Raw genomic sequence first — 14,762 nt, forward strand, 5'->3', positions numbered from 1 at the left:
TAAATGGATAGAAGAGATGACGGGCCTGCGGACGCCTGCAAGGCTACCTCGGTGTCTCGGTGGACTCAAGGCTGGCTCCCCTACCGTTGCTGACCAAGCGTTGCTCCTGTATCTGCACATAAGTACAGAGTGTAGCATCAGCACAACCGACCCCATGTGCTGGTAAGTGTTTGGCCTAACCCCAACAAGGTAGTGACGAGGCTAGGACCAGACTCCAGATAAACCTGTGCAGTTACGTATGTATATACAGCGGAAAGATAGACGGAAACAAACAATTAAAACTGGGGAGGGGAAACATGCTTCAGGGAATAACAGATAAGGCAGAATCGCAATAAAATTATAAAGAAACCAAAATTTAATTTCTAACAAGGATAAGGAAAATAGAGGCAAATTTCACTTTCAGTTTACATCTTGTTGCAGGCGTGCAACCTGATCCCATTTCTCATATCTTGTGGTAGGCGTACCACCCGCTCCCATTTCATTAAATCTCTTGGTAGGCGTACCACCCGCTCCCATTTCATCAAACCTCGCGGTAGGCGTACCACCCGCTCCCATTTCATAATATCTTGTGGTAGGCGTACCACCCGCTCCCATTTCAGTTTATCACACAATCACAAGAAATACCGGCAAGGGAACATAAGTAATATAATAACTTCCCGGCAAGGGAACAAGGATATCGAAGTAGTCATCCCATCAAGGGGAATCAGTTATAACCAATCTCACTTTGCTAGTACTTAGTTCAATTAATGGAAATACCTAATCATAGAGGATCATTAATTAAAGTATACAAGGTGTCATTCAAAAACACAACAACTTTCAAGTTAAGACCCACGGCCATGCTTGACACCAAGGTATAGATACTCGTCACCAAACTTATACGTCGTACTCAACAAGAAGCAAGTAGCAAATATGACTCAACTCCTAATCCCTCAAGCTAGGGTTAAACCAAACACTTACCTTGATGCCTTGAATACCACTCAAGTCTCAATTATAGCTTTACCTATTGATTCCACCACCAATCCACTCGAATCTAGTCATAAGTTATTTAATCACATTAATAAATGCTAAATGAATCAACCCCAATGCATGAAAATGAGTTTTCTAAAGTTTTACCCAAAAGTCAAAATTCACCCCCGGGCCCACGTGGTCGAAACCCGAGGTTCGGACCAAAACCCGATTACCCATTCCCCCATAAATTCAAATATATGGTTTGTTTTGAAATCGGACCTCAAATTGAGGTCCAAATCCCCAATTTTAGAAAAACGTAGGTTCTACCCAAAATACCCAATTCCCCATGAAATTTTTTGATTTGAAGTTGAAATCATGTTAAAAGATGTTAAGAAATGAAGAAAATGAGTTAGAAATCACTTACCAATCGTTCTGGAGAAGAAACACTGTTTGAAAAATCGCCTCTAATGTTTTGGGGTTTTGAAAAGTGTAAAATAACTTAAATTCACGTGTATTTATACCCCTCTGAAGTTCCCACTGCGGACCGCGCAAGAAGGACCGCGGCCGCACAGGCTTTCTGAAGGCCTGCGGATCTATCCCCCGTGCGGACCGCGGCCCCGCAGCACCCACCGCGGACCGCGCAAAGGCGACCGCAGCCGCGCTGGCCCCTCCGCGGCCACGCGCGTTTCCTCACGGGTCGCGCCAAAGGGTTCAGAGGCCTGCAATATTTTCCTGAACCTGCAACATCTGATCTTTTTAAGTCTAAGGCATCCCGGAACCTACTCGAAACTCACTCGAGCCCTCGAAACTCTAAACCAAGTATGCACACTACCTCAAAAACACCCTACGAACATATTCGTGTAATCAAATTACCAAAATAACATCACGAGCATCGAATTAAACCTCGAGATCAATGAAATTTCTCAAAACTCTTTTAAACATCAAATTTCTCAATTAAGGCTCGGATTGCGTCAAACGACGTCCGTTTTAACCCAAATTTCACAGTAATGACTCAAGTCATATATAAGACCCGTACCAGGCACCGGAACCAAAATACGGGCCTAATACCATCACCTTCTAACCAGTTTCATTTCAAATTTCCTTAAACAAATTTCTGAAAGCAATTTCACTTAAAAATTTATTTCTCGGGCTTGGGACCTCGGAATTCGATTCCAGGCATACGCCCGAGTTCCATATTTTCCTACGGACCTTCCGGGACCGTCAAATCACGGGTCCGGGTTCGTTTACCTAAAATGTTGACCGAAGTTAAATTTATTCATTTTAACATCAAAACTTAGCATTTTTTCCAAAATTTCATATTTAAGCTTTCCGGCTACACGCTCGGACTGCGCACACAAATCGAGGCGACTCTAAATGAGGTTTTTCAGGGCCTCGGAGACACAAATTTCAATTAGAAACAGGTGATGACCCAAAAGTTTTGGGTCATCACATGGCGTTATGTTTTGCGAGATTTTATATTATTTTTTGTGGTTTTGAACAATGTACATTTTATTAGTTACGATCTAAATTACAGAAAAGAAGATATATAATATAATTAAGCATAGATTAACGCATTGAGAAAATTAGACATTAACACAAATTAAAGCATTAAAAACAAACCAGAAAATTCGAAGAATCAAAAAATTTTACTAATACTTTGAATTTTCTGGTTTGAATTACAAAGAGAAGAATCATAGATTATCACAATTAAATTTGTGATTGTAGAAGAAATTCAAAGTAGTTAAATTCAAATAATCAGACAAATAATTGAGAGAGCTTACTTCGATTTGCAGATTGACGCTGCAAGATTGTACTAAAGAAGAATATGAGGTCAAGTCGCGTAAATTTAATAAACAGAGTAGGGGTATTTTAGTCAACAAATTATTACCGTGCTAACTTCGCGGCTAAATATCGTTGACATTTGATTTTGCAGCTAAAGTAAATTGACCAGGCGTAAAACTGGCCATTTATAAATTTTTCGCAGTAGAAACGGCCTAGTTTGTTATCAGGCCCATAATGGTAATGGGTAAAAAGTAGAGGAATTTTCAGAAACCACTATTGTTTAGTGGCTATTAACTTACTATAGCTACCATATATATAATTACTTCATATAGTTACTATGCAGTTGTTACGGTAGTATATTCGCTATATTTGCGCTACTGTATTCATGAATACAGCAGCAAAAATCACCTAAAATCAAGGCAGCCCAACTGTACGTGCATGTATTCACATGTATTCGTGATGCTGTATTCATGAATACAACAACAAAAAGCGCCTAAAATCAGGGCAGTCCAGCTGTACGTGCATGTATTCACATGTATTTGCGCCATGTATTCATGAATACAGCAGCAAAAAACGCCTAAAATCAGGGCAGTCCAGTTGTACGCGCATATATTCACATGTATTCGCGCTATGTATTCATGAATACAACAGTAAAAAGTGCCTAAATCATGACAGCCCTATATGTGCATGTATTTACATGTATTCGCGCAATGTATTCATGAATACAGTAATGGCAATTACCTTAAAAATAGGTATGTCTAGTTGTCTAAGAGAGAGCAAAAACATAAATAGCGTATTTCATGCCTTAATGGTAGTATATACCATAAATATTTATTTGCTATAAAATATAAAAGATAGCTATAAAAAATAATATTTTAAAATGATTTTGATTTATAGTAACCAGGGTGTATACTTTCACTATAGAAGGTAAAATTTCCTAAAAAGTAAAAGGTTATATTGGCCATTTGGCCTCATAACAAACTGCATTTGGACAGAAACAAAGCTATAAACAATAGCGTGGGAAGGGTCAAACTGAACTCTATTGGCTAGAAGGTCAGTTGTGTTCGTACTGCTAACACTATGGTTCAAATTTAAGACTCAAATCTGTTAGGATCGAAACAATCAGGTGTCATGCAGAAGCTAGCAAAGCAAACCTTGAACGACGATGAATCATACAACAAAGAGAAATATACCAAAAGAGACACAAAAATTTAACGTGGTTCGGTCAACTGACCTATGTCCACGGCGGAGATGAGCAATCCACTATATAAAAAGAGAGTACAAAATATCGAGAGAACAACCTCACGAAGAGGCAAACACAAGTGACACACTAACACTTGTCCCGTAAAGTTCTCCCCCTAAACACTACTCTCAAGCCCCTATGGCTACATTGTGGATTCTACTGAATGAGAAGGACGGATCTTCAATTTATAGAACTCCAAACCTTTTTCTACAAGAAAAAGGACTAGCCAAGTATAGAAGAATTATAATTTCCTTCTACAAAAAGGAAAACCCAATTAAGGTAATTATATTGCCCTTTTCTTCAACAAATATGAAAACCAAATATGGTAAGAAAATTATGACAAACACCTAACAATTCTCCCCCTTGGCCAGAATTTTCTGACAAAATAAACTTGATCCACCTTCTTTACATAGCCTTCAACAGGTTGCATCTCCAAATCTCCACCACAAAGTTTGTCTCAACGTGCGTAGCACACCGGTCAAATTTCTCAGAAAAAAATCACGATTATCGTCAAATATGTTGTGGCTAGAACTGAACCCGCCAGATGAACCTGTCTTGAACCTCGCTCTGATACCACTTGTTAGGACCGAAAAAATCAGGTGTCATGCAGAAGCTAGCAAAGCAAACCTTGAACAACGATAAATCATACAACAAAGAGAAATATACCAAAAGAGACACAAACATTTAACGTGGTTCGGTCAACTGACCTACATCCACAGAGGAGATGAGCAATCCACTATATAAAAAAGAGAGTACAAAATATCGAGAGAACAACCTCACGAAGAGGCAAACACAAGTGACACACTAACACTTGTCCCGTAAAGTTCTCCCCCTAAACACTACTCTCAAGCCCCTATGGCTACATTGTGGATGTTACTGAATGAGAAGGACGAATCTTCAATTTATAGAACTCCAAACTTTTTCTACAAGAAAAAGGACTAGCCAAGTATAGGAGAATTATAATTTCCTTCTACAAAAAGGAAAACTCAATTAAGGTAATTATATTGCCCTTTCCTTCAACAAATAGGAAAACCAAATATGGTAAGAAAATTATAGCAAACACCTAACACTTGTTAGGACTGAAAAAATCAGGTGTCATGCGGAAGCTAGCAAAGAAAGCCTTCAACGACGATAAATCAGACAACAAAGAGAAATATACCAAAACAAGACACGTCATTTAACGTGGTTCGGTCAACTGACCTACGTCCACAGCGGAGATGAGCAATCCATTATAATAAAAAAGAGTACAAAATATTGAGAAAGCAACCTCACAAAGAGGCAAACATAAGTGATACACTAACACTTGTTCCGTAAAGTTCTCCCCTTAAACACTACTCTCAAGCCCCTATGGCTACTTGTGGATGCTACTGAATGAGAAGAAAGGATCCTCAATTTATAGAGGTCCAAACCTTTTCCTACAAGAAAAAGGACTAGCCAAGTATAGGAGAATTATAATTTCCTTCTACAAAAAGGAAAACCCAATTAAGGTAATTATACTGTCCTTTCCTTCAAGAGATATGAAAATCAAATATGGTAAGAAAATTATGGCGAACACCTAACAATCTCACCCTTGGTTGGAATTTTCTGACAAAATAAACTTGATCCACCTTCTTCACATAGCCTTCAATATGTCGCATCTCCAAATCTCCATCAAAAAGTTTGTCTCAACGCGAGTAGTATCCCGGTCAAATTTCTCAAACAAAAATTACGATTATCGTCAAATATGTTGCAGTTAGAACTGAACCCGCCAAGATGAACCTATCTTGAACCTTGCTCTGATACCACTTGTTAGGACCGAAAAAATCAGGTGTCATGCGGAAGCTAGCAAAGAAAGTCTTCAACAACGATAAATCAGACAACAAAAAGAAATATACCAAAACGAGACACAACATTTAACGTGGTTTGGTCAACTAACCTACGTCCACAGCGGAGATGAGCAATCCACTATTATAAAAAGAGAGTACAAAATATCGAGAGAACAACCTCACAAAGAGGCAAACACAAGTGATACACTAACACTTGTCCCGTAAAGTTCTCCCCTTAAACACTACTCTCAAGCCCCTATGGCTACATTGTGGATGCTACTGAATGAAAAGAAAGGATCCTCAATTTATAGAAGTCCAAACATTTTCCTACAAGAAAAAGGGCTAGCCAAGTATATGAGAATTATAATTTCCTTCTACAAAATGGAAAACCCAATTAAAGTAATTATATTGCCCTTTCCTTCAAGAGATATGAAAATCAAATATGATAAGAAAATTATAACAAACACCTAACAAAATCCACTTACAAACAAACTGTGATAATGGACGGACAACGCTTGTACAAAATCTCAAGTACGTCGCTGCTCCAAAAACTCTAAAAATATAGTGCATTGCCCGAAGAGGTTAACAGATCTTTGTCGAAGGCGAATCGTGTCTGAAGGCAAGTCATGGTATCTGATGAGATACTAAAGGAAGGCGAGGTTTCAAAGTCCATTATGGAAATGGTCTTAGCAGGGGTATAATACAGCTATCTCCAGGGGCGGATTTATTGGCATAAATATGGGGCACGTGAACCATGGTCTCTCTGCAAAATTAAATATTTTATGTACATATTTTTTAAAATTGGTATAATATTAACTATTGACACCCATGCTCCAAGAAGATTGAATGTTGCATTTGGTTGAAGGTTGAGTTAGTTACTAAGAGGAATAGGGATCAATTCTCGCTTAATATATTTTTTTCTCCTTTTTTTTAGCACAATTCTCGCTTAATATATTTTTTCCTCCTTTTTAGCAGTACATCCATGTACTAGAAGTCCTAGATCCGCCTCTGGAGCCTATCTCATGGTCTAAGGCTAATGCTATTTCTATTGGAATGAAGGATGTGCTGATTAATTTTACCTTTCACTTTTGCCATCAAACGATAGTATGTCATGTTAAGAATTTAAGTTGGTGCAGCCATGCATGAAGTTTCTTGGTATTTCCCCAAATCTAAAGGGTAGCTTGATACTTTCCGAACAAATGTACCATTGCCTTAGAAATTAAACTTCTCTTTATTGGGGTAAAACTTGGTGACAGCTCACAAGTACTGATGAACTCGACAAACCATACGACATCCTAACAAACATGTACACTTTATTCTTTCGTATATAATTATTTTATCCAAATCTTTATTCTAATAATATTGATATTATTTTACAACGAATCTTATATGACTCGGCATACACGTGCAATGTATCGAGAAATTAGTAACGTAATATACTAGAAGTGAAACCTTAGCTGCTAGATTACACAATTCTTAGTGAAGTGGAAATATGTAATGAATCTTTTCGAAAATGGAGTTCAGATATGCAAAGATGACTAATTAAAAATTGTAGAAGACTACAATATACAAACAGTTGGCACTTTCTTCAGAATTGATTCCTCCCCCTCTTTTTTTCTTTTTTTTTTTTTAGGTTTCATCTGCACCAATACTAGACCATCTAGACTTTACCAAGATGATTGAATTGGGATGTGAAAGGGGAGCCCTCTTTTCATCTGGAAGGAAATCATGTGAATGAAACCACTTACAATAGTAGTTTCCACTTGTCCAACAATAATTGTAGTCAAACGGTGAATTCAAAATTTAGAGTCAGTCGTTCAAAACGAATATAATCTTATTATATGTACCCTACAATATGTGAGGCAGGACCATAGTCATGAACCATACTCTGTAACAACTTGTGAAGTTTTTCAATTATCATCATTACCTATTTCTTCAAGATTACAAGCAAAAACTTGTGCTTTCTTAGCTTCTTGAACCCAATCAATCCGAGCAATAAACACCAACAACAAGGCCAAACAAACAGCAACTCCAACCACAAACCCTGTCAACAATCCAGTAAGACCAAGATGAATCTTGAAAGCCAAAACCACACCTAATGGCAAAGCTAACAGATAAAATCCACTAATATTAGCATACATTCCTAGCCATGGCCTAGCCGTTCCACGTACAATTCCACCACAAACTGCTAATGGAAAATTAACCACTTCAAGTAATGCCATTAACAACATCATTTTCTTAACGCCATTTATAATCCCTTTATTATGACTAAACAATGGCCCCCAAATTCCTCTTGCACCAGCCATAACAGCACCACCAAGAAAACCTGAAACAATGCTCGTAGCTAACGATACATAGGCTGCGCGATAAGCAGGACCAGGACTATCTGCACCAAGCTCATTAGACACACGAATAGATGCACACGTTGATAACGAAAGCATAACAGAAAACAGCAAATAATCAAAATTTAACACAATGGCTATAACTCCAATTGCTTGTTTAGCATTTGGGAGATGTCCTGTTAACAAAACCAAGATTTCATAACACCACCATTCAAGACAAGTAGTAAGACAACATGGTCCACATAATTTTAGTAGTCTGATCCAATCGCGAATTCTTTGATCCCACCATCCTCCTTCTTTCCATTTTCCTCCCTTTTTATTCTCTGCTATCACTACATAAATAGACAAAAATATCATGATCAAAAAATCTGTTATCCAATATGCCATAGAAACTCCTATTATACCCTTAGTTCTTGAAAGTAACATGGTTAATGGTACATGACATGCAACTGCTAGAGCTGAGCTTAACATAATTGGGATTGTAATATTTTGTGTGCTTAAATAAGCCTTTAAAGGACATAACAAAGAGGTGATAACCAAATCAGGGAGGAGATAAATGAGATACTTTTTGGCCATATTTGAAATATCTTCTTGTTGGCCAAATTGAATGAGGATCGTATCAATATTTAGCCACAAAAATGAAATAGGCAAGCTGATTAGTAGTAATAATAAAGTAGCCATAACAAGGGTCTTATGAAGAAGTTTGTAATTCTTGGCTCCAAAAGCTTGTCCACAAATAGGCTCCATTGCACCACAAAGGCCATTTAGTACTGAAAATCCGGTTACATTTGCAAAAGTAAAACCAAGTGTTCCTCCAGCTAAATAAAGATCTCCAAGCCTACCAAGAAATGCAGTTGTGATGGCTGTTTTTGCAAACCATGTGAAGTTCATAGCCATCAAAGGAAGTAGTATTCCTTTTTGCAATTTTAGCTCTGAAACGGCATTTTGCATGAGGCTTGATGCTGGCCATTTCTTTGTTACATATTCAGGTGAAGGTGGCATATTTGGTGGTGGTATGTATTGGCAAAGATAGTGGTTTAATTATTTCTATTTCTGCGTCGTTTTATCTTATACTTAAAATTGATGGCTAAATCAGTAAAATAAGAATGATAAGGTGCATGAGGGGCAGGATGAGTATCGTGAGGGGTTTGTTTTTCTAAAAGATGACACAAAAAGAATGCCTTTTATGTAACGGCAAATTAGGTAAAGAAGCCAATAAGCGAAGAGCTTAAGTTTTGTGCAATGCCAGAAGTTAAACTCAAATTATTATACCATCGAAGGGAAGTATTGCCGTAATTGGTAAAGTTATTGTCATGTAATTAGGAAGTCGCAGGTTTGAGCCGTAGAAACAGACTCTTGCAGAAATGCAGGGTAAGACTGCATATAATAAACCGTTGTAGTCCGACCCTTCTCTGGACCCCCACTACGTATAGTGGGAGCTTAGTGCACCACGCTGCTTTTTTTCATAAAAAGCACGAGCACCTACCTACTATAACCGGTTGAATTACATCAGTAATATATATTTTTTTACATTGTAAGTATATATAATTTAAATTTATTATTGAAAGAAGAGTTTGGTGATGCATTCTAGTACTGTTTAAAGTATAATATAATGGCGGTCCCTTGTACACTACTGTTTATAGTGCGAGATGAGAATGAAAAAGCTAATCAATTATGTTAGAAAGATGCTGATGGAAAAGAAGAGATAACGCATATGGCTCAGAAAACTTTATGAAAGACAATAAATTTTTGCTTAAAAACTTACAATAATCTTGAATCTTATTGATAAGTTCCGTGGAAAAAATAAACATTAAAATTTGAAGCACTAATCCCATAATAATTCAGTCTCCAGTAGGCCATACGTGTCTCTCACTTCTCTTTCTAACATGATATTGTTAGATGGAGTATCTGTTTTTTGTGGAGAAATTTTACATGTTACAATATGATCCTTATTTGCTTTTCTTCTTTTGTTTGGTAGAGACGCAATTGAATTGTAGTAAATCTTCATTTTTTCCTAATTTCTTGATCTAAAGAAATTCTCAAAATATCAAGTAGCATAGACTTGTGGTACACGTTAAACTACACTTGTGACTTTATTTATAGTGTCCACTTTTCGATTTAAGTTCTCCCAAATTAATATTAGTTCATTATCAAGAGATAAATATTTTTCTTACATGGTTTGAGTTCTACTAAATCTCTATCATGCAATTAATGTTGTACAGAAAAAGCGAGATATAATATGGTAAAACAAAAGGATTTTTTATTGTTGGAAAATCTTCTTTCATTGTTGTTTAATACCCAAAGTATTTTACAAATGGGAGAATATGATGAGGGATTTGTATCATTGGAAAATAAAGATTTGAACTTGTATTTATGTCTTTTGCTAAAATCTATATCTATATCTATATCTCTCTCTATATATATATAAGCAAGAAAGTTACCATATATAATTGACATTATGGTTAAGCCAAGTGGCAAGCTAATAAATGTCAATAGTATATAGTGACTTTATTCTATATTTGACTATTTTAGTTAAATACAAATAATATATATATATATATATATATATATATATATATATATATATATATATATATATATATATACACACACACACACGGAATTTGAATTAAAAGATAATTTTGAATTTATAGATAAAGTTTTAAAATTTAAATTTAAATTAAAAATAAAATTTATCTTTTTTATCATGTTATCGTACTTACTTCGGTTAATGATCATATGCAATCATGTTAGGAACTTTTGTTATTTTTTTCTAATTATTTAAATTTACTCCATATAACTATAAAACTCTTTCACATTTAAAATTTTATAAGTATAGTTGTTTGAAACACTGTAGCTAGATTTGAATAAAACGAATTTCTTTTAAAATAAATGTAATATATAGGGTACACGTCTATGTTTATCCAAATAACAAAAAAGATAATACAAAACCAAATAAAAGTTTACTTACATATATAATAAAGTAAACATACATGCTGGAGAAAGAAACATCACAAAATCAGTCAATATTAAAAAAAATGTATTTTTTTCTTCTCGAAGTATTTGTTTGAAGAGTCAATTTGCATAAATAGACATCAAACAAATAACAAAACTTTGGCTATACAATTGCTATCATTAATTTCAAATTGAAGGGTATAAGTTGAAGCCCCTTCATTTAGTTGTAGTCAAGCCAATATTGCAAGGGTATAATATTTTTTTCGTTGAAGAATATTAGTTTTGAATCATTAGATTATGTGAAAGGTTTTTCTTTTCAAACTCAAAAATTGTTTTCTAATTGATAGTTTCTATAGCGACTTTTAAGTGTAACAAAGAGAATATATAAAGAAAAAATTGGTATGACGTGAATTTTTTTATTATTATAATGTAAACAAATTATTGTGAAAAAATTCTTTACTTTTTTGGTACTTCAAAGATAATAAAAAGATAAGATATTTTTGAACATTAGTAGAGAGTTTTAAAATTATTATAATAGAAGTTATATCATGCATAAACTCAAAAAACCAAAATCTTATGGAATATTTACATAATATCCGGCCATATTTATTAGCTAATATAAATAGATGATATGCCGATAACACACAATTATACACATATTATATATAGATTATATATAAATTACACATCATTCAATTTTTTAATTTAAGTGGTCGGGTAAGCATCTATTTAGGTTAATTAGATAAAGCCAAAAGGAAAAATATGAAATAATTTCAACCAATGACTAAAAATATAATTAAATTTCATATGTAGACAATTTTTATTAAAACTCATCCTTTTATTGTGAAATAAATTAATTTTTTGTAACAAAAGAAATAATGACATAAAAAATAAGATAAAAGAAAATAAATATTAAAAAAAATATTAGAAAGATCTAAAATCTAGAAATAAAAGATGACAACAAATTTCTTCTTATGTTTCATCTTTGCTGAGTATAAAAAATTTGAAAGTTAATCTCATCAATTTCAAATATATTTTTTTTCAACTCAAATATATAGATTATAAGATAAGGATATCTTAGAATATTTTTTTTAATTTACATTATGTGTCGTTTTTAAAAAATCACGGTTACTAACAAACTGATATGATATTCGAATTTGAATTGAAATGCAATTTAAGTTGTTTGCATTGAGGTTAAGCCAAGTATGGTGTCAAAAAATAAACTACTTGATAATTTTAAGACAATATATGCAATATTTTATAATAATAATTAACTAATTTAACATTTAATGATTCAAAGAACAAATTTTTTGTATATGTAGGGTATTAAAAATTCAAATTCTGGAGTTAGAGATATCGATAAACTTAAAGTGGAGTCATATTAAAATATTTAGATAGCCGATTAAAGTAAATTTTAAATTAAGGATAATATCTTCACTTGCATCATTATAAAGATAATCATAATTATAATATATATATAAAGTTTTAGAAATTGAAATTTCAAAATAGAAATATTTTTTGAAAGATAAAATCATACCAAATAAGAGTTCAAGTCGTAGTATAAGAGTCACGTCGTAATCAAAGAATCGTTTATATCGTGTCAACCTTTGTGCTTTGCCATAAATATGAGTTATTATTTCACTTTGTGGCTATTTTTAGGTTCCAATGACACCTATGAGAATAGTGCAAAAATAAAATTATCACTACGAGAATTGAGAAAATGTTAGTCTTTTTTCATGTAGTGTTTCGTAATTAATATCTGACGATTATCTATATTATTTAGAAGGTTTAAATGTTAAAGATATTTACATATAATTCAAATAAATCAGATATTTAGCATGGTTAATGTCAAATATCAAAATAGAGTAAAAAAATTCACTAGCTAAAGAAATTTTAATATTTTTAGATAGCCAACTAAAATGAGTTTTGAATTAAGAATAATATTTTCAATTGCATTATTATAAAAATAATTATAATTATTGAAAAATAAAGTTTTAGAAACTAAAATTTTAAGAAAGAAATATTTTTTAAGAGATATCTACACACCAAATAAGAGTTCAAGTAGTAGTAAAAGAGTTAAGTCTTATCCAAAGAGTCATTCATTGTCTCAACATTTGATTGTTTTGCCATAAATATGAGTTATTATTTTGCTTTCTGACGATTTTTAGGATCCAATGACACCGGCAAGAATGATATCAAAAAAAAAAAATAGAAGAAATGGTTAATTTTTTTCATGTAGTTAATATCAAATGATTATCTATATTTACTAAGAAAGTGTAAATTTTAAGATTATTTAAATACAATCCAAATAACTTAAATATTTGACATGATTAATGTCCGCGCATCCGCGTGGGTACTAATACTAGTTGTTAAAGAAGAATCAACCATAGGTTTTTCCTCAATACTTGGAAACTACTCCTTTTAATCGTATCATACGAAGTAGGATGAGCTTAATTAACGTCCCTGAAAATTCGAAGTGGCTTAAAAAAAAAAAGAAATAATAAAGCAAGTTTAGAATATTTTAACCGGGTTGGAATATGTCATTATCTATCCTTTCGGGGTAGGGGTAAGGTCTGCGTACATCCTACCCTCTCCCGATCCCACTAGTAAGATTTTACTGGGTATGTTGTTGTTGTTGTTGGAATATGCCATTATCTTCTATGTATTTTCTGAAAGTGTTGATTTGGAATAACATTCTATGTAGAACTTGAAATTTAAAGTAATAACCTATTATAACCAACTGTTATCGGATATTGTTGGCCTGATGGTTACTATTTGATGTTACTTTTTCTCCTTTTTGCTTATCGCCTTTCTCCCCCCCCCCCCTTCCTCCGATCTTCTCCCCTATTCTTGAGCAGAAGGTCTTTCGGAAACAGTCTCTCTATTTTTCCAGGTAGAGGTAAGGTTTGCGTACTCACTACCCTCTCAGACCCAACCCGTAAAATTATATTAGGTATGTTGTTATTATTGTTGTAACCTATTATAACCAGATAATTACATTGATGGTATAAATCTATACACTATCAATATATATGACTCAAACTCTTTCAAGAAAATAGCAATGATGATACCATCACACCCCCCTCCCCCCCCCCAAAAAAAAAAAGGAAAATCAGAAACTGATTGGCTTGTTAATTGGAATCCAGTTTGTAATTGGTGGGGATTTAAAAAAAGTTAAAGAAAAAGACATAAGATAGAAGTAGGGTAAACCATAAAGATGAAAGCTGGATATCAGTTTAGCCTTTGAAAAGGAGTATATATAGAAATAATGTGGCCCTAATTTATAGGGAATTCGCCTACTCTTTTGTTTATTTCTTATTAGTTTGAGTTCCTCAAAAAATAAATCAAAACTGGACCTTCAATCAAATTCTATGAAAACATAATAATTGTCCATGATTCCTCATGTAATTGAGAAAGGTACCTTATATTGATATATAGATTAAAAACTAAAAATGCATCTTTTGTAGCTAAATTGTTACTACTATATACATGCTACTAGTTAGTTACTGAAATTTATATCAGATATCTATAAGTTGCGCCATCAAGAAATATCACATCGAGTGGTCAAGCTAAACGCCAAAAAATGAATTAAATTAAACATTTTACAAACAAATATAAAAGAAGTTGTGTAAATAAATCAGATCCTTAATCATTATTGGCTTTTGACTATCACTTAGATAGCTTTTC

General features: G+C 33.7%; 1 protein-coding gene across 1 annotated transcript; it reads right to left on the minus strand.

Annotated features, from left to right (window-relative positions):
- Positions 1–7,304: 7,304 nt before the first annotated feature.
- On the minus strand, positions 7,305–9,321 carry LOC107763727 (protein DETOXIFICATION 56-like). Its single transcript, XM_016582223.2, has one exon. The coding sequence runs from the start codon at positions 9,120–9,122 to the stop codon at positions 7,689–7,691; it is 1,434 nt and encodes a 477-aa protein (XP_016437709.1). The 5' UTR covers positions 9,123–9,321; the 3' UTR covers positions 7,305–7,688.
- Positions 9,322–14,762: the final 5,441 nt, after the last annotated feature.

Source organism: Nicotiana tabacum, chromosome 1, assembly GCF_000715075.1.
Source record: "Nicotiana tabacum cultivar K326 chromosome 1, ASM71507v2, whole genome shotgun sequence".
Classification (NCBI taxonomy): domain Eukaryota; kingdom Viridiplantae; phylum Streptophyta; class Magnoliopsida; order Solanales; family Solanaceae; genus Nicotiana; species Nicotiana tabacum.